The 24,569-nt window shown below is 40.4% G+C and overlaps 1 protein-coding gene across 2 annotated transcripts; it reads left to right on the plus strand.

The window, feature by feature from the left end:
* The first annotated feature begins 3,259 nt into the window (after positions 1-3,259).
* Positions 3,260-24,223, plus strand: swt1 (SWT1 RNA endoribonuclease homolog). Of its 2 annotated transcripts, none has more exons than XM_061078866.1 (17): positions 3,260-3,403; positions 3,767-3,839; positions 4,710-4,768; positions 4,894-6,310; positions 6,420-6,549; positions 6,825-6,926; positions 7,194-7,385; positions 8,205-8,298; positions 8,701-8,942; positions 9,331-9,479; positions 11,183-11,321; positions 13,110-13,249; positions 13,471-13,619; positions 14,007-14,153; positions 17,040-17,106; positions 17,234-17,301; positions 23,801-24,223. In XM_061078866.1, exons 2-17 carry the CDS (start codon positions 3,771-3,773, stop codon positions 23,904-23,906), a joined length of 3,270 nt encoding a protein of 1,089 aa, XP_060934849.1. In that variant the 5' UTR covers positions 3,260-3,403; positions 3,767-3,770; the 3' UTR covers positions 23,907-24,223. The 2 variants fall into 2 exon arrangements, with proteins under 2 accessions (XP_060934849.1, XP_060934850.1); XM_061078867.1 differs by having other exon boundaries at positions 3,260-3,399.
* The last annotated feature ends 346 nt before the right edge of the window (positions 24,224-24,569 follow it).

Consider the following 24,569-nt stretch of genomic DNA (forward strand, 5'->3'; position numbering starts at 1 on the left):
TTATCACAGCCTATGCTAATTAAGTTAGCAGTAGGAAGTTGAAAATGGCCCCGAACAGCAGGGGTTGTGTATAATTATAACAGTAGAATTGATGTGATTGGTTATGAAATATTTGGAGGGGTGTCACCGCAAATCACTTTGGATCTCCCTTATTGGTCCAGCCGCAGTCCCACGCCTCTTGTCACCGAATCCAGGAAGTGACATAGCAGCAGCTCTCCATCATGCTTCTATGCTACACTGCCGGTTGCTAGGGCAACTTTCCCTACAGTCTGATGTTGTCTCGTAATTTAGCCTTGAGTAGAAAATGTCTTGCTCCAGCCATCCAGGCTGCACCAATTTAACCATAACAACTCTCTCGTCTCTCTTTTATCAAGACAGCTGTGAGACTGACCATCGTTGTAACTCCCATACATTGCTAGCAATTTCCAAATATTAAGTAGATTTACGAGAAAGGATTAAAATAATGATTTGTTTATGGTATTATTCCTGAATCAAACTGCTCCTACCTCCACCCTCCTTTCATTGGAAAGAGTGAGTGCTATTGTAATTCGAGAAACTAATATTGTGTTTTCTGCTCCATCAAAATAATCCTGAACAACACAAACATTCGGAACAAACTTAACCCTAACAATGTCCCACTTACTTTGCCCCAGAAGGGACAGTTCCTGGATCTCTGTGTGAGTTTAATGAATCTGATGGAATTACGCTTGAATGTCCAAAAGTTAAGTATTAGAACAAGTAAAAAGATTCATTATTAGCACTAAGCAGCAACAGTTATTAAAATCATTTTTATGAAGCATAATATCTAGCTAAAACTACTTCTATCTTTATTTGTTTAGAATTCTGTCAGACACAGAGAGAAACTAAAATTAGAAATCTCAACACTGTTCATACATTTTATGCACTTTTTAAATACCTGTCTAGAATTTCTGATAGTTTAGCTTTCAAACCTTGTTTATATGCAAAGTAAAGACAGACTACAATTTACACTTCTATTCATATGAAATGAGGCCAGCTCAGGTTAGATCATCAGGTCACCTGGGTTCAATCTGGCCTGCTACCACTCTCTCTGCGGCCACAGAATTGCTTCAGGTCAGGTCTAGAATCTACAGCAGCTATATAGCTGTTCATACATTCTATGCACTTTGTAAATACCTGTCTAGAATTTCTGATAGTTTAGCTTTCAAACCTTGTTTATATGCAAAGTAAAGACAGACTACAATTTACACTTCTATTCATATGAAATAAGGCCCGCTAAGGTTAGATCATCAGGTCCCCTGGGTTCAATCGTGCCTGGTCACAGAACTGCATCAGGTCAGGTCTAGCATCTACAGCAGCTATATAGCTGTTCATACATTTTATGCACTTTGTAAATACCTGTCTAGAATTTCTGATAGTTTAGCTTTCAAACCTTGTTTATATGCAAAGTAAAGACAGACTACAATTTACACTTCAATTCATATGAAATAAGGCCAGCTAAGGTTAGATCATCAGGTCACCTGGGTTCAATCTGGCCTGCGACCACTCTCTCTGCGGCCATAGAATTGCATCAGGTCAGGTCTACCATCTACAGCAGCTATATAGCTGTTCATACACTGCTTCATGTAGTCCTCTGATGATGTAATCTTATAAACTGGTCTGTCAGAGATGAGACTCCTTGACCTTCATCACCACATAAACACAACCAAACCCGGCAGAAATTACAGTGTCTCTATGAACTACCAAACAGAAAAGCTGTTTCTAATTTTCAAACCTAATCTTTGTGTATTTAACATGTCACTGGTCTAATCCAAACAGTCTCATCATTTGAATCCCGACATGTTGTTATCATTCATGTCCTAGATTACTGATGTGGTCACAGATTATTCCCTACATCTGAAACTGCTCACGGCTCGTCTTTCACTCGTCTGATTTCTGTCTCCTCCGCACTCTTCAGCAGCTTTGTTTCTCTTTGCTCTGTGTAAATCCTCATGGTGGAGAAAGTGTTTCAATGTTTTACTGCAAAAATATTCCATTACCAGTCAAAATCCTGCCTCGTTGAGTAAATATGTTTTACCTCAGTAGAATTTTAATTTGGAGCATTTGGGTAGTGGAAAATGAAAATATTCAAGTTATGTACAACTACTTCAAAAAGAGGAGGTACTTTGATAAACTTTTGATTACTGCTGATGACAGTGTGTGTCAGGAGAGAGGAAACAGTGGAACAGTAGGTGGAGCTACATCGACACCATGTGGCAAATGCATGCAAGTGCAGTTTTAGGCTCAGTATTTATTTTAAAAAGGACTGTTCTGTAGAAAGTAGTGATGCATGTTACACAGGTTATAAGGCTTACATTTTTGTGAAAAATGTCTCCTGTGAACAATCATATGTTGAGGCTGGGAAAAGCAAATACCTCCACCAAGGTCAAACTGTCCTACAGATGAGCGTCTGACTCCTTTAGAAGAAATATAAAAGTTTAGTCCACATGTATAATACATTTCATATGACATAATATTAAATAAGTGGACAATTTAAATACATCAAATCAAATGCTATTATTTCTTTCTTCCTTGTTTGATGAACATTGTATTGTTTAACTATCATTTACTTTTTAATCTTTCAAAATGTATGACTGCATTGGTCTCTGAATTTAACAACCCCTTTCTTAAGTATAAGTCAATGCAATAGATTTTTTTGAAAGGTGATATATGAATAAAGTTTTTGATTGATTGGATTGATCGATCATCGTAATAAATAATTGATTAAGGAGATAAAAGATGAGAAAGGTGAAAAAAAGCATTCCTAGATGATCTATTATCACTGAGAAGCGAGAAGAATCAATTGTTACTCGATCTAAAGCCTCACGTATGCTCATGAAGTTGTTCCCTGTGGGAAAGTGTTTTGTTTGCTCTCAGTGGAACTGGGAAAACTTCTGTCCTGATATAAAACCTCAGATAAACAATGTGACCTTGGGTCTTTCACAGATGGCGTTTGTTTGTGTGAACAGTTTGAGATCCTCGGGATTCTCACTCCCACATGCTGACCTCCTCCACGGCTCAGTGAGAGCAGCTTCTCCTCATGGAACCCACACTTACTGTAAACACTTTGTGGATCTTCACCTGCAGAACAAACATGACAACAAACAGGATTTTACACCATGCTTGCAAGAGGTTTCTACTCCAGGCCACTGTGAGGCGCTACGGTCGCAACTGGAAGTAAATTTAGACTAGAACTAGAAGAAGAAAACATGCGGAAGTGTAACGGATGTTTACAAATGGAGTAAGGACGACACCGGTGATCTCATTATACTCGTTGTATTTCAGAGATATTGTTCGTGAAAAGACTTTAGTAAAGACAGTGAGCTCTTGCCGACGCGGATTTCCTGTTGCTGTCCATCAGCTAGCTTAAATGAGCTAACGGTTGGTGAGTTAATGTTGACTTCCTATGTCCTGTGTGTTGCTGTGTCTCAGTTAACTGTTAGCTCTACTCTTTATATGAGATCGTTTCAGTTTAATATGGATATATTTGTATTTGTGACACAGCACAAAGTGTGTCTTTTGTACCTTAAAAGTGTTAAACACTAGTTTGACTGATTTGAATTGTTCACATCGAGTTACCTATTATGTTATAGACATAGTAACTATTTATTATATGTGATTGTGATATTGCTGTGTTCATATATCTACATGTGTAACACACTTCATTGTTTGATACCTCTGTGAAGAGCCAGAGATTGTGTTGTCTTTTTGTTGCTCAGTGTGTTTTGTTGTTCTAACACTGTCACAGGAAAATGTCTAAAAAGTCCAAAAAGAGGAAGCACAGGAAGTCGTCTTCATCCTCCAGTGAGGAAGATGAGAAGGTGAGGAAGATGACTCTTAGTTATCTTTACTATTGTTGATCTGAGCCGTTGATGAAATCCTCTGTTTTGATACACGTCTTTTTAATAACAATTATACAAAGGGCTTTGATAGCAGAGCAAGAACAGTAAATATAACAACGTTATATTTACGTTTAGGTGGTTGGACACAAGGTGGTGTTCAGATTAAATGACTAGATAAAGAGCTATGTCACATGAAAACTTTAACACATAAAAGCAGAGATATGAAAGTTCAAATAAATAAACAAGTAAAAGAAAAGGCGAAAATAAAACGATAAATACACAGTAAAAACATGACATCACATGAGAGAAAGTCAATGAAATGACTGAACGAGGGGCTCTGATGGCAAAAGCATGATCACCTTGTGATAGTGATAGTGATGATGAACAGTAGCTGATCCTGTCAGAGAACTGAGGCCAGTTAAACATCTCCACTTTCCCCTGCTCACCTTCAATCTATCTCATCATATGTATACACTTTATTTATTTGTCTCTCTTCTAAACTCCTTATCCCCCTCTGCAGCCTCCTCTGTTTCGAGGAGAAATACAGTGAATTGTTACGTAAACAGAAAAATGAAATGCTAATACATGTCTACAAGAATGTCTACAATGGTTCAGGACTTTGTAACCTTGGTGGAATCACAGATAGCGTTTGTTTGTGGGGGAAGGTCGACAACCCGGATTCTCACTCCCACCTACCAATGTCTACTCTTTTTCTACCTTTTTTTCTTTTTCTACCTGACAATTCAAAGAAAAACACAACATAAATGCATAAATGTCCTCAGGATGTATCTTGTACTCACAACAAGCCGTTCACATGATATTTTGTGTTTTATCTTTCCTTTTTTCTAGGCATCCAAAAAACATGGTGTCACCGACAGTTCCAGATGTGTTAAGAGGAGGCAGGAGAGGTCAGAGGTTTTAAAAAAAATGGCAGTAATGATGAACAATATACAAACTATCGTGAGCATCATTCACCTTTCAAATGACATGATTATCACTGACTGTGATATTGCCTGTCTTCTTCTACATGTAGCTGTGCAGCAAAACAGGAAAAGTCTGTTTCTTCTTCAACAAAAGATGATTCCCGAAGCGCCCGCCGGATCAAAACACCCGTCTACAGACACGCAAAAACAGAGACAACAGACCAGAAACCTGTTGATAAGGGAGAAGAATGCACAAAAACAAAAAGTGTCTCTTTGCCATCCCACAGGAGAAACTGCTCTGATAAAAGAGAGGATTATGTTTCAGGGAAACATAAAACTGTAAGTGGGAGTAAAACTGTGGAGAGAGGTCCCTCAAAGCCCTCCACTTCTGACACTTTAGGTCGAGTTTCTCAGAAAACAGAGCGGATCTCTAAAGGCAGCTCATCTGCAACGTCTTCCCGGAGGAGCCCACCAACTTTACAGATGCGAACATGTCCAAGTTCGGTTTCTGCTGAAGAGAAGGAACAGAGTCACAAATTACAGAAGAAGAAATGCAGAACTGAGGAACCACCAAGGACTAGAAGGGAGAGCCACACTATGAAGACCAAGGAACCAAGCAGGACCTCCTCTGTCCTCACAGATTCTTTTCTGCAGAAGAGAGAGGAGCTGGTCAAAAAGATGTGCCAACGGCATCAAGAAAAGGAATCCAAGGCCGAAAGGAGCCAGTGGACAGAAGTTAAACCTCCATCTGCCTCCACCACGAATCAGTCCTCTGCCACAAATCAGTCCTCCACGACAAATCAGTCCTCCGCCACAAATCAGCCCTCCGCCACAAATCAGCCCTCATCCACAAATCAGCCCTCATCCACAAATCAGTCCTCCACCACAAAACAGTCGTTCACCACAAAACAGTCCTCCACAACAAATCAGTCCTCCACCACAAATCAGCCCTCATCCACAAATCAGTCCTCCATCACAAGTCAGGCCTCCACCACAAAACAGTCGTTCACCACAAAACAGTCCTCCACCACGAATCAGTCCTCCACAACAAAACAGTCCTCCATCACAAATCAGTCCTCCACCACTCATTCCTCCGCCTCAGCCAAGTACTCTACCTCAGAGAGAAGCTCAAAACTGGTGAAGAGTTTCACTTTAATTCCGAGGAGTGTCACATCATCGTCACATAAGACAGCATCACCTGCTCAGCATCTAAAAGATTCTCTCAAACCTACTCTGCCTGTCAGTTTTAAGATACCAAAGAAGGTTCAACCAAAACCAGTAGATTATACAAGCTACTACAATGCTGCCATTTCTGCTAATAGAAATCTCAAACGTGGGACCGAGCTTTCAGACTCTGGGGCCAAAGTAACAAAGTCCAAGGAGAAAACAGTCCAACAACTTCAGAGCTTTTTCAATGTAACTCCACCCAAAGTGATTCCTTCATCTGAAGGACAAGATAAGACGTCTTCCGTGTCGGACCCAATCCAAACTGTATGTGATGCCACCCCGGAGCCGTGGTATGACCAGGTAATAAAAAATATCATTAATCCTGAAGACTACAGGATAAATATTTTCAGTATGTTGTTACAATGGCAGAGAGTATGTTTGTGTTTAGTTTTATAAATGTGTTTTGTAGATGCAGGTGGTTGATGAGCTTCATCTTGCCCGAAATGAGAAGAAGCTGGAGGTGAATGTAATGGAGAGCTATGGAGAACTGACCTCTATGGACATAGATCCTCCGGAAGAGCCAGCTACAGATCAATACTGTAAGTTTTATGGCATATGTATGTATATATGTTCCAGTGTGTATATTTTTACACACACACAAAAACACATCAAGGACACATTTATTTCCTTTGGTTTGTTTCTGCTGCAGAATTAATGCTTTACTCATAAACATGCACTTGAGATATAAAAGAAGATCTGATCTTCACAGATGCATAACGTTTTTCTGTGGGCAGTTTATTTTATTCAGTTGTTGACATTTGTCATTCGACAACAAATACTGTTGAACTAACTTGAACTTTGTGTATTGCCACAGGTAAACAGTCCCCTCCACAAGACCTCATCCTGGTTCTGGACACCAACATTCTCCTCAGTCACCTGGATTATGTGAAAAAGATCAAGTCTCTTGGCCTTGGAGGTGTTTCAAATTATCATATGTTTCTTGAGTGGTTCAGGCTGTTTTTACTAAAACGTCATTAAAAATAACATATGAAGTTCTAATACTATGACTATAGAAGACTGGGGTTGATAACTAGTGAATAGTATAACTAGTATAATCATATTGCCAAAAAAGTATAAAATCCCATGTCTACATTTTGTCAATATAGATTCTCAACCATAATAAAATGTTATTTAACATTAGAGTTAACACCACATGCTTTCTCTCCTTCTCATGCTCCGTCAGCCCTTGGCCTCCCTGTTGTCCTGATCCCCTGGGTGGTGCTTCAGGAGCTGGATTCCCTAAAAAGAGGGAGAGGCCTGTCAGGTTCTGTGGCACACCTGGCCACCCCCGCCATCTCATACATTTACAACACTCTGAAGGGCCGGGAATCGAACCTCTGGGGCCAGTCGATGCAGCAGGCCGCTGAGAGCAGCAGTAAGTGTGGATTTCAGGGAAACTATTTTGGTATTTTCCGTGCTTTGAAAGTAACGATGGAACCTTAGGGTTAAAGTTTAAGTCTGTCCATGAGCTCATATCAGATTTCTACTGGGAACTGTTGGGACATGATGACTGATAAATTTCACTCTTGTTGACAAAAGAACAGTATTACAGCGATTTGAGTCAAAACACTCAACACAAAGTGAGGGTCTGCTTTTATTTATAGTTTAAAACATTTCATTTCGGACTTGTTCTGTCAGATGTGTTTGCACATGACTTAAAGTTTATATTTTGTCTAATATTGACGTCTCTCTTCTTTGAAATATAGTGTATGTGGTGCGAGAGATTATGGTCAGGCAGTCATTCCTTCATTAGACAGTAGGTGGCACTAGCACTAAACTGGTCCTCCAGGGTTTACCATCGTAACATACATTGTGTGCATCTCAAGGACAGGTTGAACCCAAGCATAAGGTAACCCACTTCTTAGCTGTATGTAAAATGTATCAAACATGAATTTTTCAACATGGGCAGTATAATCTCTTCAGGAAGGAGTGTGCTAAAAGTCTTTAGTCAATTTTTTTCCCCTGTTCCTAAGTATTTAGGGTCATACAGTCTCCGTTCTGTGTTTTTCCTTCCTTATCGTCTTTGAAAGAAGAAAAAGACATTCTGTGCTGTTTTTTACAAAGTGATAACGCACTCATCCATGTGCTTTCAGTGTTGTGAATTAAACACATCTCTCTGTCTTTATACAGACGGTCATGTTTTTCTCCTGTCTCCCTGCTCCTTCCTCTTTGTCTGCCTGACTCTTGTCCCCAGATGGTCCGATCGCTGAGAATAACGATGACAGAGTTCTGCAGTGCTGCCTGCAATACCAGAGTCTGTACCCAGGGCGTGCTCTCATCCTATGCACGTGAGTATCCCCTCCCCCCTGCTGTGTGCTGCTGCTGCTGCTGCAGAGTGCGTGTCCTCTGCAAATAATGCACATGCATGTGACAGTGAGTGGGTCGAGCCAGATAGTTCCAGTTTGGATGAGAGAAAGATAGAGCCAGACAGAGTAATTGGGCAAGAATAGATGTGCTGAGCAAGGCATTGTTAGTTGAGGTCAGTTTTTTTTTTAACTCAATAGGAACTGCTGTGGGATTGTTTCACCAGTTTCTCCTTTTCACCTTTTTTCTCCCTATGCTGTTATTTCCCAACACTGTTATTGTTAATATTGCGAGAAATTAATGAGCAGACATTGGACAATTAGCTGTTATTTGTGATGTCTTAATGTTATATGTGCTACACAATGCTCTCCCTCCTTCCCCTCTAGTAATGATAAGAACCTGTGCAGTAAATCCATCCTGAGTGGGGTGGAGGCCCTGAGCAAGAATGATTTGGAGGCAGAGGTTGGGAAATCCAGACGGAGCCTTCTCCCTCTCCTAAACACCGGCACTCCCATGGTGCCTCACACAAGCCCTCACATCTCCTCACCACCGCTGAGCAGGAGTCACACGCCAGCCCGGCCTCATATTCAAGAGAGACCAGTCTTCTCTGTGGCACCCATAGTGAAATGTGAGCCCTGGATTAATGTGTTCTTCATGCAAAACAGGAAATAACTTGGCGAACTCCATCATTCTGCAGTAGTTAATAGCACATACCATCCATGCACTTGCCACCCACCTCTTCCTGTTTTCCTGCTCTCTTTTCCTTCCATTCAAGTCCATCTGTACACACTGTATAATTCAGGTGACCGCATCAGCTTACATTAAACAAATCTGTTTTGATGAGCGTAAACTGGAAGCAGAAATAAAATGCCATTTTCACCCACTCACACTCAGTTAGTATTAAGCTTAGCAGTGCATTTTTAATGAACAGAAACTTGCATTTAAAGGATTTGCAATTGCCCTGTATTGTGATGTTTCTATACTGACATGGTGTGGCTGTGTGTGACTGATCACAGATAACCAGCAGCTCAGTGGAGGAGGAGAAGCGAAGGCAAACAGGGACCTGAGCAGATGTGTTTCTGAGCTGGAAGACAGCCTGCGGGAGGTGCTGTCTGATGTGTTGGAGGTGGAGATGAAGGCAGCTTTTGAAGAACTCTGGCTAGAGGTAACAATTTAGGTTTCGTAATTTCACATTATCTTCGAGATTATACTTCAATAAATGTCTCTAAATCAGAATAGGGTTAATTTAGGAAATGTGTTCATGCATAAAAGGGAATTCACTCCAGTTTCAGGAAGGGGGGAAATAGAAGAAAAGGGAGAATGGCTGCATGAAGTATATATATAAGTATATTACAAAGGGTCAAACTGTTTATATAGTTACTTTATATAGTGAGATTTCCATTTTATAATGATGGATGATAAGTTGCATGAATGTAAATTCAACTGTAATATTATCTAAATGAGAATAACTTCATCCTTCCTTATTGTTAGGGCCCGAGCACTGACATCAAAGGTCAGGTGAGGCCCTATTGAAATTGTAAGGATTACTATATAGGGCCCGAGCACTGACATCAAAGGTCAGTTGAGGCCCTATTGAAATTGTAAGGATTATAAGGTCCCGAGCACTGACATCAAAGGTCAGGTGAGGCCCTATTGAAATTGTAATTAGGGCCCGAGCACTGACCTGACAGGTGAGGCCCTATTGAAATTGTAAGGATTATTATTATTATTATTAGGGCCTGAGCACTTATCAAAGGTCAGGTGAGGCCCTATTGAAATTGTAAGGATTATTATTATTATTATTATTATTATTATTATTATTATTATTCAGGCAAATGAATTGGCTTTTTGAGGGCTTTACCATGCTCAAATTATTATTATTATTATCATTCATCACAGCATTCTCTGTGACAATGCAGATTGTGGTTACATCTTTAATTATTATTATTATTATTATTATTATTATTATTATCATTATTCAGGCAAATGAATTGGCTTTTTGAGGGCTTTAACATGCTCAAATTCTTACCAAAATTTGCAGAAAGTTAGAAAGTGGTGAAAATGTACATATTCTGGAGGAATTTTCAATTTTAATTAAGACTATAACTTCTAAACTGTTTTAATTACAAATATTTTTTGTTTTAAAACAATGAAATTACTATAAAGATTGTAATATGCATAATAATGCTTAAATTTACAGAAATGTGCTGTTATTAGTTGGTTTTAATGGCATTATTTTACGTAAAAAGGCTGTAAACACACAAAATAACTTCATTCATCTTTCAAAACATTTCAAAAAAACTTAACCTAGATATTGGGTCTACAAGAGCAAAATTTACTGTTTATTGTAAATTTAGTTTTTTGTGTTCTTTTACATAGATTTTCTGAATATTTAATGGATTTTCAACCTAAAAAACTATGCTATAATAACACCAGAATTATTTAAATTTTAAATGGTTTAAACTGGTTTTTGGCCATTGGGAAAAGGGGCTTATATGAATAGTTGTGTTTGAATGAGACTAAGCTGAACAACAACAGCTACAATTTCCCGTTCTCAGTATTTTTATTTAACTTAACGGGTAACCATTATTACAGCAAAATTCAAAAATCAATTAAATTAAAATGACTGTCTGGTTCTTAAACAAAACAAACAAACAAACAAAAGCTGGCTATTAAAATGCAACTGAATTGGGGGGAAAAAAAAGTTGAGTTACCAACTTACAGCAACATCCAAGGCACCCATGACCTCGTCAAGTAATTATACATTCACAACATTGATAACAAAGCTACATAACAATTAGCTTACATGACACCTCACTGGATATAACAGTCTATAACTTGTTTAACTTTGTGTCTGTCTTGTAACAGATCGTTTATCTCAAACCACCGTGGACTCTTCAAGATGTCCTGCAGTGCCTGAAAAAACACTGGATCGCCGTATTTGGGCACATTGTCCCGCGGCGGAAAGAGCAGACTGTTTTAAATCTCATCGAATTCTTCTACTCAGGTCTGTATGTGGAAGTAAAATGTTCTTAAATATTTCAAAGGTTTTCACTAAGTCCAAAAATATATTTTGGACTTGTCCGGACCTATTTAATTGTAATTTAAGTGTTTGGTGTTTTTGGTAGAAATCTTAATTCTCCAGCTGATCTAATATGAAACTCTTAATGTGTAAAATAACTGTTTGGAAAATACAAATAATATAGAAAACAGTGGATTAGAGTTCAGGTAGATGTGTCTGTAATGTAGGTTACTGTAAATGTAGGTTAGTGTTACTATAAACAGTCTTGTCTGTGTTGGCCATAGTCCAAACACCTGATCGCTCAGCAGGAACTTGAACCAACACAATGTGAACATCGGAACTAATGTTAAAAATGTGCATGTAACTCAGCAAGGACCGGAACAATCTGTTCCATGTTGTAAAGACAGTGACGTCGAGTGAGATCAGAGGGCAGCTCTTCTGTGTTACCGTGAGCTGTGACGTCAGATGTGGCTTAGAATGAGCAGTCAATCACTTCTCAATGTGGTAGCCTTTGTTTTCTGTAGAATAGAAAAAGGCCTGATACCATCTCATAAACTCCAGATGGAAACATGTGTTGCCAGTTTCATTGGAGGTGATTTGAATCTCTGAACATGAACAACAGAGTTTGAAAATAGGCCAAAAGCGTCAAGAGCCTAAAAACTCACAAGTGCAAACAGCCAAGCTTCACTTCCTCATATTTGTAAATGCAGAGAGATTCTTTGTTCCCCTGTAGCAGTTTCCTTAAAGCTGAGGGTTAGGGTTAGTTATTTGTTCAGAAACCCTGTTGTTAAATAGGTTTAGCCTGGTTAAATACAATGGTTGTTTTAGGAAAATGTATAATATTCACAACATCAGCCTTGGGGGAATGTTTCTATTACTCATGGTGATGAAACACTGACTCATCCCTCAGATAAAAGCCTTACTCCAGCATGATGCTGACTGCCCTGCACTGCGCTGGAACCCTACAGAACTACATACAGAATCAGGTCATCGGTGAAAGCAGGACACTGAAATGTGTGTCAGGGAGATGCTGAGTCGCCCGCTGCAGCAGCTCTTCCTCCGGATCTCATCACTGGGTCTAATTACACATGCTTACAGTGCTGTGCGTGTGCTTGTGTCTCTCTCAGATTCAGGCTTAGTGTGAGCTGGACTGCTTCACCCATGGCCCAGTGCTTTGTAAGCCATCCAAGAATGTTGATGGCTCAAAACAATAAGATATTTGCCCTTGTTCTATGTGTCTTTGGTTCACAAGCATGATTCTGGATTTCTTGGTACCACGCAGCCTGGCTCGGTGGCAGAGCTCCACGAGTAGGAGGCGGAGGAGGGAAGGAAGGAAGGAGGGATAAACTGTGTGTATGTGTTAGGATAAGAAGTACTGGAGTGGAAAAGTACTACATGTGATCTTCTGGTCTCTGTACAGGCTGTGTGTGTGTGTGTGTGTGTGTGTGTGTGTGTTTGTGTGTATAGCTGCCTATAGCTACACTTGTGAGGACAGACCCTTCATAGGCCTCCATGAAATAAGAATTTCATAGGTTAAGGTAAGGGTAAGCTCCATGAAAAGGCAGGTAGCTTTCAGTGTGACAGATAAAGTGGGGTCACAAGAAATGAATACATATATCTAAGAAGAAAAATACCATGAGTGTGAATCACTTGTTTTTAAGTGTCCCTCTCCCTGCTTCTGTCTTTCATCGTTATATTCATCTGAGAACGTTGCACTGACATACATCTTCATGTTTGCCCTATTCCTGACTGCACATCTACATCTTATTTCAGGTAAAACCTTGGACTGTGATGCCACTTTACAAGCACTTCAAGAAGCCAAGGATCTTGTGAAAGCATTTGGGAAAAGTTCAAACCTCGTACCCGGTGCCATTTCCATAATGGACAACATTTTCAATAAGCTACAACCTCAGGTCAGTGTTGAGCACATGTGAAGTTGAATTCATGCGATCAGAGCCCAGATGCAATCAGTCCTGTACATTGTGGGATTTGGAGGGAGGGAAATACTAGGAGCACATTTCTATGTCCTTTTTTTCATATTCATAAATCGTGTCTATACACAGTGAGTCACTTAGAGGAAATCTCTTCTCCACACTGTTGGATTCTATTTAATATATTTCAAATTAATTAACAGCCTCATGCGTGTGTGTCGGCGGAACCTCCTGCCTGCGATGTTGTCATGAATGACGAGGACGAAGACAGACAAGTCACATCTGCTCAGGTCACTCATCAGGAAGTGTGGGCCCTGTTTGAGAACATCTGGGGTAACGTGTATCCGGAGAGGTGAGTGAATGCTTCTGCTGGTGACAGTGGGGAGGTCAAAGTTCAATGTGGCCTTATGATTATGATGCAGACAACAGTTTGTGCTCATGTCTTTTTACAGATTTTTTCTGATTTGCATAGATAGTTATCATTATTATTATCATTCACATGTTGATCTCTCCTGATGCAAGAGGACACTGATAACAACTGTTGACAGTAAACAAGTAAACAACAAAAGACCTGAAAAATTATCCAGACTCCATTCCCATAATTATAATTTCAATAAACGGTTACGTGACATGAGTAGGAACAAAAGTGACATTTTGGAGGTTGTTTGTTTTTATACGTGTGGGGGGGCTTTTTCCACTCATGGACCTAACGAGGTCATTATTTTCTGTCATGTTTCAGCTTGGAAGTGTTCAAAGCGCTGGGCTTTGACCCTCACACCATGCAGAGTGTCCGGCCAGCGGGGGGGCCTCCGCCACCACAGGACGCCTTGGCCTGTTTGCACAAACTGTCCAACATGGTGTTACAGCTGCTTCAAGCCTTCAGCAGGTATCTCAGCTGCTTCTCAGCCCAAACACTCAGCTCCTCTGCCTGTCGGCCACCATAGTGACAGCTTCATATTGCCTTCAGTCTCTTACAGTTGATCGCGAGGGGCCTTTGTCACCATAGCTCTCATTTGTGAATATACAAAGCTTTATGTTAATGGTCAAAGTGAGTGTTTATGGAGCCTGGATCATAAAACACTGGCTATATAAAGGGATTTTTGTTGTTATGGTCAATTTTACATTTCATGTCACTGACACTCTGAGGGCTTCTTTATTTTAACACCTTCCTTTTTAACACCTATTTGTCGTTATAGAGAAAGACGCCCTCACTCGTCCATCTTCACTAAACACTCTCCCAAAACTATCCTTTCACAGACAGCGGTATCTGTTTCTATATGAAAACTTTCTATCTGTGTATGAAAACTTTCTTTTTACAGAATAATCCCCTTACATATCTGAAAGGGGATGGTGAGGTGAGGGGTAGTCAGCTGCAATGTGCAACTTCACCACTAGATGTCACTAAAAACTACTCACTGAACTTTTAATGGTTAAACTGAAAATTATCATAAGGATTCGTTAACAACATCTTAAGAATCATTGCCATTTCTTTAATTAGTACTCATATATCGTTATTGGTCCTCAGTAGGGTTGTAGGTGTGTCTGTCCTCTTTGTCTTTTCTGTCAGTCCCCCTAAGAAGCCCCTTCAAACCGTCCTTGATCCGTCCTTAACCACCTCCTCCTTCCTATGTCCTGGTTACGTGTGTGAATGTTGAGTTGTATGACCTCACAGCTCTCAGACCCTACTTGGCATGTAGCGTTGGCCTGGCTGTAATCTGCTTGACCTTAGCTCTGCCTTATCACCTTTCCGTGACGCAACAGGCAGCCCGACACTCTGAAGCAGTGGTTGTGTTCCTTTCTGTTCAGTTTATTCTTTGGCTTGCAGCACAGGTTTGCAGTCAAGGTCCTTCAGAAGGTGTTTTACATGTCACAGTAGGAAAAGTATAATTGTAAATAATGAATATTATTCATGGCTTGATTCTCTTTACCTGCTTCAGCTCTGGTGTTCTAGTCTGCACGATAGACTGTATATTAGGATGGACAGTAATACGGCTCCACAAAAGGGAAGCCATAGTGTCTTGATCTGCCCCCAGTGGCTGGTTGCAGTATTTCCGTTCTTCCACTGTTGCACAACCCCCACCTCTCCTTCTCTATCACACACATAATGAAATATCCAAACACACCAACATAAGGTCCAGTCAGAGTCAGCATCATTCCGGATTTACTGTGACATTTTGGATCTCTTTGAGGGTCGGTGATCTATCCAAAGGGCAAAGTGTGTCCTGATGTCCCACTGTTTCCTCCACGTGTCACTATGAAGTCATTCTGCCTGTCGGTCTACAAAACCAGTAAAGAGACTTTTCCATTGCTTGTGATATGCTCCTGAAAATAACCTAAATAAGTTAATTGAATTTAAAAATCAAATTGAGATGTCTCTCTTTAGGTTTTGGTTCTTAAAACAAAACCTATTGTATACCTATTGAATATTGCCAAACATAAATGCAAATACTCATATGTCTGTGAAAAGCTCATATCTGAATCTGCTTCATACAGGGAAAATCTTATCTTGCAGAATATGTACAAACTAATACAAAGTTTAGAGCTCTTTTTCTCTTTTGGAATAACAGGAACATAAGTGTTCTCAGCTCGGTGGATAAAAAAAGAACAGATCAAAAACACGGCCTCTCAGATCATAAGGTACTAAACTCCAAAGTGTCCCAAGTGCCTTTTATCACCACTGTGATGTACTTGGCCTCCATAGCTGCTTGATCACGGCTTTTCTCATCCAGCATATGAGTAGCATGGTGGCATTTAGCAGATCTCAGGCGATGTTCAGTGACCGTACACCTGCAGCTGCTTTAGTGGAGGTCTTTGTGTGAGGTTAATCAGTCTGAGAAGAAACAGCGAGTGTCCTCAAAACCTCAATCAGTCATTTGTGACGGGGAAAATGTACAAATCACAATCAAGAGCTAAATCTAATGAAGGTGCAGATGTCTCCTCTTCAAAAACCTCACAGCTGCGTCCGTGTGGAATTGTTCTGCGACGTTAATACTCTGGGTTTGTCTCCCCTTTGTTTGGCTTCAGGGAAATATAGAGTCTTACAATCTAAATTATAATATTATAAATACTATTTCTAAATAACAGTCACCGTGCTTACGCTGCCTCTATCTTTGGAATAAGCTTTTTTCTTCCATGCTTACTTGGTCTCTCTCTCTGCAGGAACCCTGGTTCGCTGTGTTTACTTCATGTCTTTGCACTCATCTGTGCACATGCCTGTGTGTGTTGGGCTTCTCGAACACTGTTGCCTAGGAGACAGCCCATCTCATTTTAACGTGTTCAGGCAGAGCTATGACTCATCTCCCTCCGTATCCCTCTCACTCATTTTTCTCATTCCATGGATGTAAGATATGGATAATTTAGGACTATTCTCAAACGGCCATTTTCTCTTCCTCATCTTTCCCTGCATGAATCCTTTATGTCCGTTTCTGTGTTTTTCTCCATTCTCTTACACTATGGAGTCACTGACAGTGATGTGTGCGTGTGTTTGTGTGGATGAATTTCCTCGTCATTAAACGGATAAATAAAACATATTAGTTATGCACTCCCCTTGTTTGCAGATTTCAGTACATTTTTCAGGAAAGTAATTTTGAAAAGAAAGTCATTGATAATTCATTATGACCAAACCTAATACGTCCTATTTCCCTGAACTAAATTTGCTATTTGAATCTGAATTCTTGTGGAAAATGAAAACAGTCTCACATAGTCGACGATTAAATGTTTTACCTTCACCTGAAAGTGAGAATATTTCTAAAATGCGTTTTTTGTTCTTCAGTTTGTTCTCCTCGGCCCCTAGTTTGGAGAAAGTCCAGACACTGCTCAGCATCATCCACTTTCACAAGGTTGGCACACTGTCATTATCAAACAGTTGGATTTTAATCGAGGCCATTGGACATTACCCCCCCCCCCCCTGCAGTGGTCTTCGTTGTGTTGAGCTCACCTTGATCTGTGCAATGCATTGTGTTTCAGGTCGTTAACGTGGACTCCAGATTGACGCCTGCAGACCTACTGGATTGTTTCTCACAACAGGAGTACAGGTAGGACACACACACACACACACACACACACTTGATTTAGAAACATGAAAACAAAAAAAACACCATGATACAGACGTAATTGATAATTGTATATTCAGTAAATTGTTGATGTATTATTATACATTTTATGAAGTTGATATATATTGTAATGTCTTGACGTGCTATGTAAAGTGCGTTTAAAGTGACTCCACTTTAAAATTGAATTGATATAGAGCTCACAGTGTGTACAGCTGAAATGATACCAGTCTATTTGATGGTATAACAGCAGGACAAGGACATTTCAGGACAAATCCATTGTTTATTTTAGTGAAATACATCAAGCACCACCTCGACTTGACATGTCCCCTGCTGAGTCTGATGTATGGATTTAACAGCACATTTCTTCTGACCACATATCAACACTCAGACATTGTCAGGTTGTGTTTGTCTCAGCGTGCCCGGGCTTGTTTGTCCACAGCCTCTGGAACAGAACACCCTCGTACAACACATCCCCTGCAGAGTTCACACATTGTTAGTGGCCAAGCCAACACTTCCAAACAATTCAATCACTGATCATTAACGTATTACCTTGATGGAGTGAGCCAGAGGGATTTGAACCTTGATAATGTAACAGGCACAGCACAGTAATCACCGTGTTGTCATTTCATGGGACCTCATTGTTCCTATGCAGTTATCACAAATCTGTCTGTCGCTCTCTTCAGCCATTAAAACATAATCACACACTGAACCTCGGAGGAGGAAGATTTATCTGTTGCATGAGTTGATGTAAGTTCTGCTGCAGGATTTAAGAGGTAGAGTGAAGAAGACATGTTTGTTAAGTAAGCAGCTGACTGTATATGAACACTGGAGATTAATCAGTGCTGCTAGGTGGACCCTGATAAATTCTCATAAAGTAAAGAAAGTGCTGATTTGCAATGACCAGCCAAGATCACAGCCCCAGTGAGTTAATGTCACTTCAGTGGCCTATATATTTTAAATAGTTATATAATCAACATCTATATATCATTATGTGAAATATAGAAGTATCTTTAAGGTAAAGCCAATTCCTTTGTGTGCTCTCTCCTTGACGTTTCAGTTTCACTCCTAATTTTCCACCTAAAAATGCCTTTTAGGATCTTTAATAATATTGGATTATGGATTTCATTTAAAATTATTTTCAACCTTAAAAAAGTTAAACTAAACTTAGTTTTTAATGCAACTTTTTATAAAGCTGCAATCATTTTATTCTTGCTTTATTATTTTATGTATTTCCTTGGAACAAAACTACCAAACAAAACCAGCATGGAGCCAATAACCACTAATGCAAACTGTGCAGCCTGGACACGATTGGTCGTTGCACACCTAGTTTGTTAACTTGGGACATGTGGGCTAAGATGGTGTTACATAATTATTGTGTGCACAGTTCAGTTGAATGTTCATGTTGGACTTAAATACATTTCCCTGCAGCTATAAGTGTCTTAGAAAGATTTAAATATAACTGAAATCCGCATGAGACCTTTTATCTTTGACCTTAAGATTAAATATGAACACCTGTTAGTTCAAAGTTATCCAACTCATCCTGTGTATTTCTGGCAGCTTTTTGTCACCCTAAATATATACATGGTTTAACTTGTGCTTTAGTTACAGCTACGAGAGAACATAGAAGCTGTGTCACATTACAGGTTAATTACCAGGAAGTCAAACGTGCAGAATAAGTCAAAAGGATCTGTATTGAAAATCTGGTATTGATATCAGTGTTGGTGATATATGTGATATATTTCAAAGGACAATTACATCAATAAAACTAATATAGAAAGAACAGCTTGAGATAAACATTGACGATATTTGTAACCATCTAAAACATCTGCTTTTATTTCTATATGTCTTAAGCTGCGGGAAAAGTGAAATGAAATGTTATATCCATAGTTTGTAGCAACACAGGAGCAGTTAACACATTGAGGGACCAAAAGTCGTTCCTGGTTCATCACGTTGTGGCTGTGGAGCTGAATCTATGAGCACAGGTTGAACCCATCAATAACCATGGAAACAAGCCACAGCTACTGAACAGATGATTTTCTTTAGACAGATGATGTTTCCTGGTCGTTGTGTGACGACTGTCAGAAGCTGATTCTGATGATTCCATAACCTCAGCATAGGAAATATTGACTTTCTCAATCAGTCGAGATGATTTATAACCCCTTCAGTCATTTATTGCGTCATCGATCACTTCAGATAAATAACTCTGACGTGTGATCTTTACATAACCGGCAGCGTTATCTCTGTGGATTTCAGAGAAGCACTTCCTTGTCGTGAATAATGACATGACAAGTTTGACATGAAGCCAAATGAAACCAAAGGTTGATTCAGTATTAAAGACAACATCTGCTGTGTCACTTCGTGGAAGAGCTTTGCCGGCACTTAGCTTTCACGTCATTCCGGCTTTTGTTACCAGGGCCGACGGCTGATAGATCTAGTTAAGCTGCCGTGTTGTGATGGTAAATATTTTATTGGTTACATTCACTGTGACGAGATCTGGGCCTTTACTTGGCGAGCGCATTATCCACAGTGTTAAATATTTGATTCTGTGCTCGGTGCGGTGGCATGATGTCATACGTTATATAAAGCCTCGGGGGGGCCGGTCCCTGGATCCGGCTCCGTCACCGACGGGCACAAAGAGAACAAACAGACCTCGACAACAGAGAGGCTCTCACAGGAGCTTTGGGGGTTTCATTAAAATGTCATTAAAATGATTACAAATACCTACATTTGTTTTATTGGATCCACTTGTTTACGAGCATTTTTCTTTCTTTCTAATGCATTTAAAAAGATTTCGTCCATAGAGACACTGAGCTTGTTTTTGTGATCACATTTTTTTATTTGAGAAAAAAAAGGAGATTACAAACAGACACACAAATACAGGTCACAGGTTATCATATCATCACATCCGAAAGTTGTGTTGTTGGTTTGTTTTTTTGTGAGCAAACAAACACAAAATCGCAAAGCAACCGGAAGGTTATTTTTAATATTTCTGTCGATTTCTCCGATAATAATTCATGGATCTTGATGGAAAATACTCTGCCTGTTGGGCCGCAGCAGTATTACGTGCCCTCCTAAATGCTATTCGAGTTTTCAGTGAGTGTTTTTTTTTTTCAGCGAGTGGGAGTAAAAAAGGCACAAAACCACACAAATTGGTTTTCGAGTGTGTCTGTGTTTCTCAGCCTAGTTTTTGCCTTCTGCTTGAATAGATCCAGGTGGACTGGGAGTTTTCCAGCAGGAGCATCCATGCATCTCCCTCTGTACGATGCTCTAATTGTCTGTGATTCTCCTGGTGTTGATCTGTGTCTGTGCTCAGCTCATAATACGACTCTGGAGTTATCTTACGATTTGCAGCACGTGAGCTGACGGCTCCCGTCTTTCAGACGAGTTTACATTAGATCACGTCTCTCTTCACATTGTTCAGTGTGTGTTTGAACACCAGCTCACATCCTGGTTGCTTCAGTGTTTAACTCGCATGTTGATTTCCTACGTAATTCATTGACTCTTTGACGAACTGCGTTAAACATCAGCTCCTCATCCTTTTGCGGTCGCCTCTGGCAGTGTTGTCTTTCGTCTTAATATCTACTCAGAAGTTTAACAAATAGAATGACCTGCTGTTATATACATTTATGGAGCCTGAAGGGAGCAGCTCACAATTCCAGCGAGGAAAACCTGGAGCCTTAGCATTAATTGATTCCTTTGTTTTATTCAAATGCTCAGAGATCCTGTTTTATGTTTCATAAGATCATTTACTTTCACTTGTTTCTCACTGAGTCAGTGCTTCTATCTTCACATATTAAATGAATAATCGATTAAAGCCACATATAGAAGCTGTTGCTCCATAATGTGGCTGAAGTCTAAAAGTGTTTCATCTCTCACTGCTGTGATTCGACGGCACCAGAAGCGCTCGCACGTCTTTGTTCATCAGACGTTTCATAAGCAAACCCCCATGCTCCCTTGTTAGTGTGGAGACCTTTCTGCCAGACTGAGTCAGACCTTCAAGGTCAGCGACTCGCCTGCAAGTGAACGTGGAAAGAAAGACTTTTAAAGAGAACTCGGTTTAACTTCCTCTAAGATCTCTCCTCAAACTGATGCTGCAGAGGGAAAGAGAAACACTCTTCCTTCTTTTTGCTAAAGTTCTGTATTTTTATTTGAAGGGAATTATTAAAAATACACTTCAAGTGAAGGAGAACAACCAGAAATAGATTCAAATATAAATAGAACAAACCAGTTTTGTTTCTTCCATCACAAACACTGACCCTCCTGCACATCCTGCTGCTGTTAACCTTCTTTTCCTCTTGGAACTGATGCAGAGCATGGTGGGGATGAAGTATTGGTCGCCGTGGTGATCATCCAGGCGTCTGTGGCAGAATGTTTGGGGGGGGGGGGGGGTGAATCCAACAAGAGCCACGTGACGAGCGGCGGGTTATGTCAGCGTCTCACGTGCTCCTGGGTTCTATGTGCAAATCGTTACTCGTCTTGTGAAGAAATCCATTAACTACCTGTCAAGCACATGTAGGCTGTTACACAACACACACACAGACACACAATCAGGCGCTCTGCCTCTTTGTGTACAGGTTGTTGATCTGGGTCAGTGACTCTGTGTTGAGTTCTTGTGCGTCACCGAGTTTGTGTGATTGCCATCGGACGTTCTTCAGACACACAAGACTTAGATTTGAGAGGTGGCTTTTCAAACAGACTATGAGCGATAGAATCGAAAAATCAGATCGGCATGTGACAGACCCAACACATCCAGTGAGTAACACAAGCACCTGTTCGGACAGGTTATGAAAACACACAGCTGCGTACTGGGATGAAGACGGAGGAAAGTGAATGGGTAGAAGAAGTGCGGGTGACAAACGGGTGGGGGGCGTGGACAGAGAGTGGATTCTGGTCTTTCTCTCTCTCTCCTCCCTGGAGTTGCATAATGTTCCGATGGAAACAAAGCGGAGAAGGAAACAAAACAAGCAACAAGCTCCTCAGTGTCTCCGCTGCTAAGCAGCCGTTGCCAAGGCTCCGGCAGCCAAGTGCATGTGTCTGTGCTCCCAGAGAGACCTTCTGTGTCCTGGTGGTTTCTGGTGAAGGCGTGCATGTAGACGGAACCAGAAAAAAATGTAATTCAGCTGCAGAGAAGTCCGCATAAACTGCTGACAGGGGAATGTGGGTCTTCTGGAAGCCGCCGCTCGCACAGAAGCTCTTTTGTCCGTCCGAACATTCTGTGCCGAACACGGTCAGCACATAGAAAGTTCCCTGAGAGAGAGAGAGATGTCTGCAGAGAGTTCGGCTTCATCCGGATCCTGCGAGAGAAAGTTCTGAAGCTCTCCACCTCATTAGGAAACAAATGTTTTGCTGCCTATGCAAAGGGTTCAGATATTACACAAATCAAATACTGAGCGAGACATTACTTCATCAATAAAACCCAATCAGCCCCTTAAATCCACACACTCCGCTTCCACCAAGACTTGCGGTATTGTGTTAAGTTGTTTTTGTGTAATATTGTTAAAAACAGAGATACAAACCAACAGAAACATGACTGATCTCTGAACTGGAAGATTTCTGCCAAACTGTGTTGTGACATTCAACTCGTCAGAGAAGAACAAACACCCAAATAGACTGGAGGGGAACTTTGTGAAATGGACCAATTTGTTTTTGTCCTCTTCGTTGTGCATATTCTTAAAACTGGATAAACATCCAAGCAGCTGAAATGTAGATGTCATGTAAAACTTTAACATGTGTTGTCACGAGATGCTGATGTTTAATAAAATATAAGAGCAAACACAACAAGTCAGGTCCAATGGTGATAGAAGAAAACGTTTATAGAGAAGATTGAGGATATAAAACAGAAGGACTGTGTTTGTCGAGCTGGAGAAACCTTTGGAGGATGTTGTCCAATCGTTCTTACTCTTATCATTCTAACAACCATGTGTGACTATGCTCAGATATCACAGTGTATATACAGATCTTTCTCCTCTCAGCTCCGCCGGTGGAACCCGTTCAGTCTGTTCTGGTTTTGTTTTGGTTTTGTTCTCACTCCTCATGGGAACTGTTGTGTTTCTCTGCACCTTCTCTACCTTCCTCTATGAGATCCCTCCTGCTGCCTCCTGGACACGGAGCTCTTCCACTTCAATAATTAAGGGGTTTCTCTCAAAGCAAAAAAAAGCAGTTTGGACTTACCTAAAAATATCATCAATAACAGAGTCGTTTTTCACTGTAGTTTAAGCGTCTAGCCATCTTTAATTTACAGCTGTGTTAAGGATCCCCCCCCTTTGACCAGATCCAAGCCTAAATTAAAGGGCTTCTTTAAAGGCTCATGACATCATTCCACCGAGTTTCACAGACATTTATTTCCTAGGTTTTGTGTAATACTGCTGACAAACAAATAAAAAGGGCTGATAAGCTAATGTGTAAAGTGTGTTTTTGTTTTGTCTGTTGTGTTCAATCTAACAAATATAATACATTTAAAACCCCCCCGCTGTGTTCTCAGGGAGAAGCTGCGGGTCGGGGGGACGCAGCTGCAGGGTCTCCACGAGGCCCTGGAGCGTTGTGCCGGGGTCACAGGTCACAACCTCTCCTTCACCACGTCGCCCTGAACACACTCGAGTCAGGACGTCGGCCTTGAATAACTGACAGAAGACAAACTGTGAGTCAAAGGGACGTTTGCTTTTATGGTGCCTACTGGTGTGTTTTTTAAAAATAATTTATAAACTTGTGTGATTACAAAGACACTGTTCTCCTCTCCTGATTGAATGGATGACTGTGGATGTTCTGAATTGATGTGAAGGTGAAAGCATGTTCAATGGGTCGGGTTTGTTTTGTGTCCGGCTGTTTTCAATGTCTACTCAGGTTCATTTAGCTATTTTACAAACGTACTAAATGAAGCAACGTTGTACACTGACATCCGCGTTGATGTTTTTTTTCAGCTTTCGGTTTCTGTCCATGTTTCCAAGAAGAAGTGTAAATTATTGCAGAACAAAATATATTTTAAGTAAGAGTTTTATGTTTACAACAAGAAAATAAAAAGCTTTGAAGCACTGTCTTGTGAGAAACGTTTTCTTTTTTTAACCATCTGATCTCCAGATGTATTCAGCCTCAGGAACTTAATCCCTGCAGTTTTTAGAAGAGGCTCACCTGACTAGTACTGTGTGTATGTGTGTATGTATGTGTGTGTGTGGTGACTAAGGGATTATAGTGCAGGTGACGCCAGCAGACAGGTTGAGATTACACCAGCTGCCTCTGCTCTGACACACATTGAG

Source organism: Limanda limanda, chromosome 9, assembly GCF_963576545.1.
Source record: "Limanda limanda chromosome 9, fLimLim1.1, whole genome shotgun sequence".
NCBI classification, from domain to species: Eukaryota; Metazoa; Chordata; class Actinopteri; order Pleuronectiformes; family Pleuronectidae; genus Limanda; species Limanda limanda.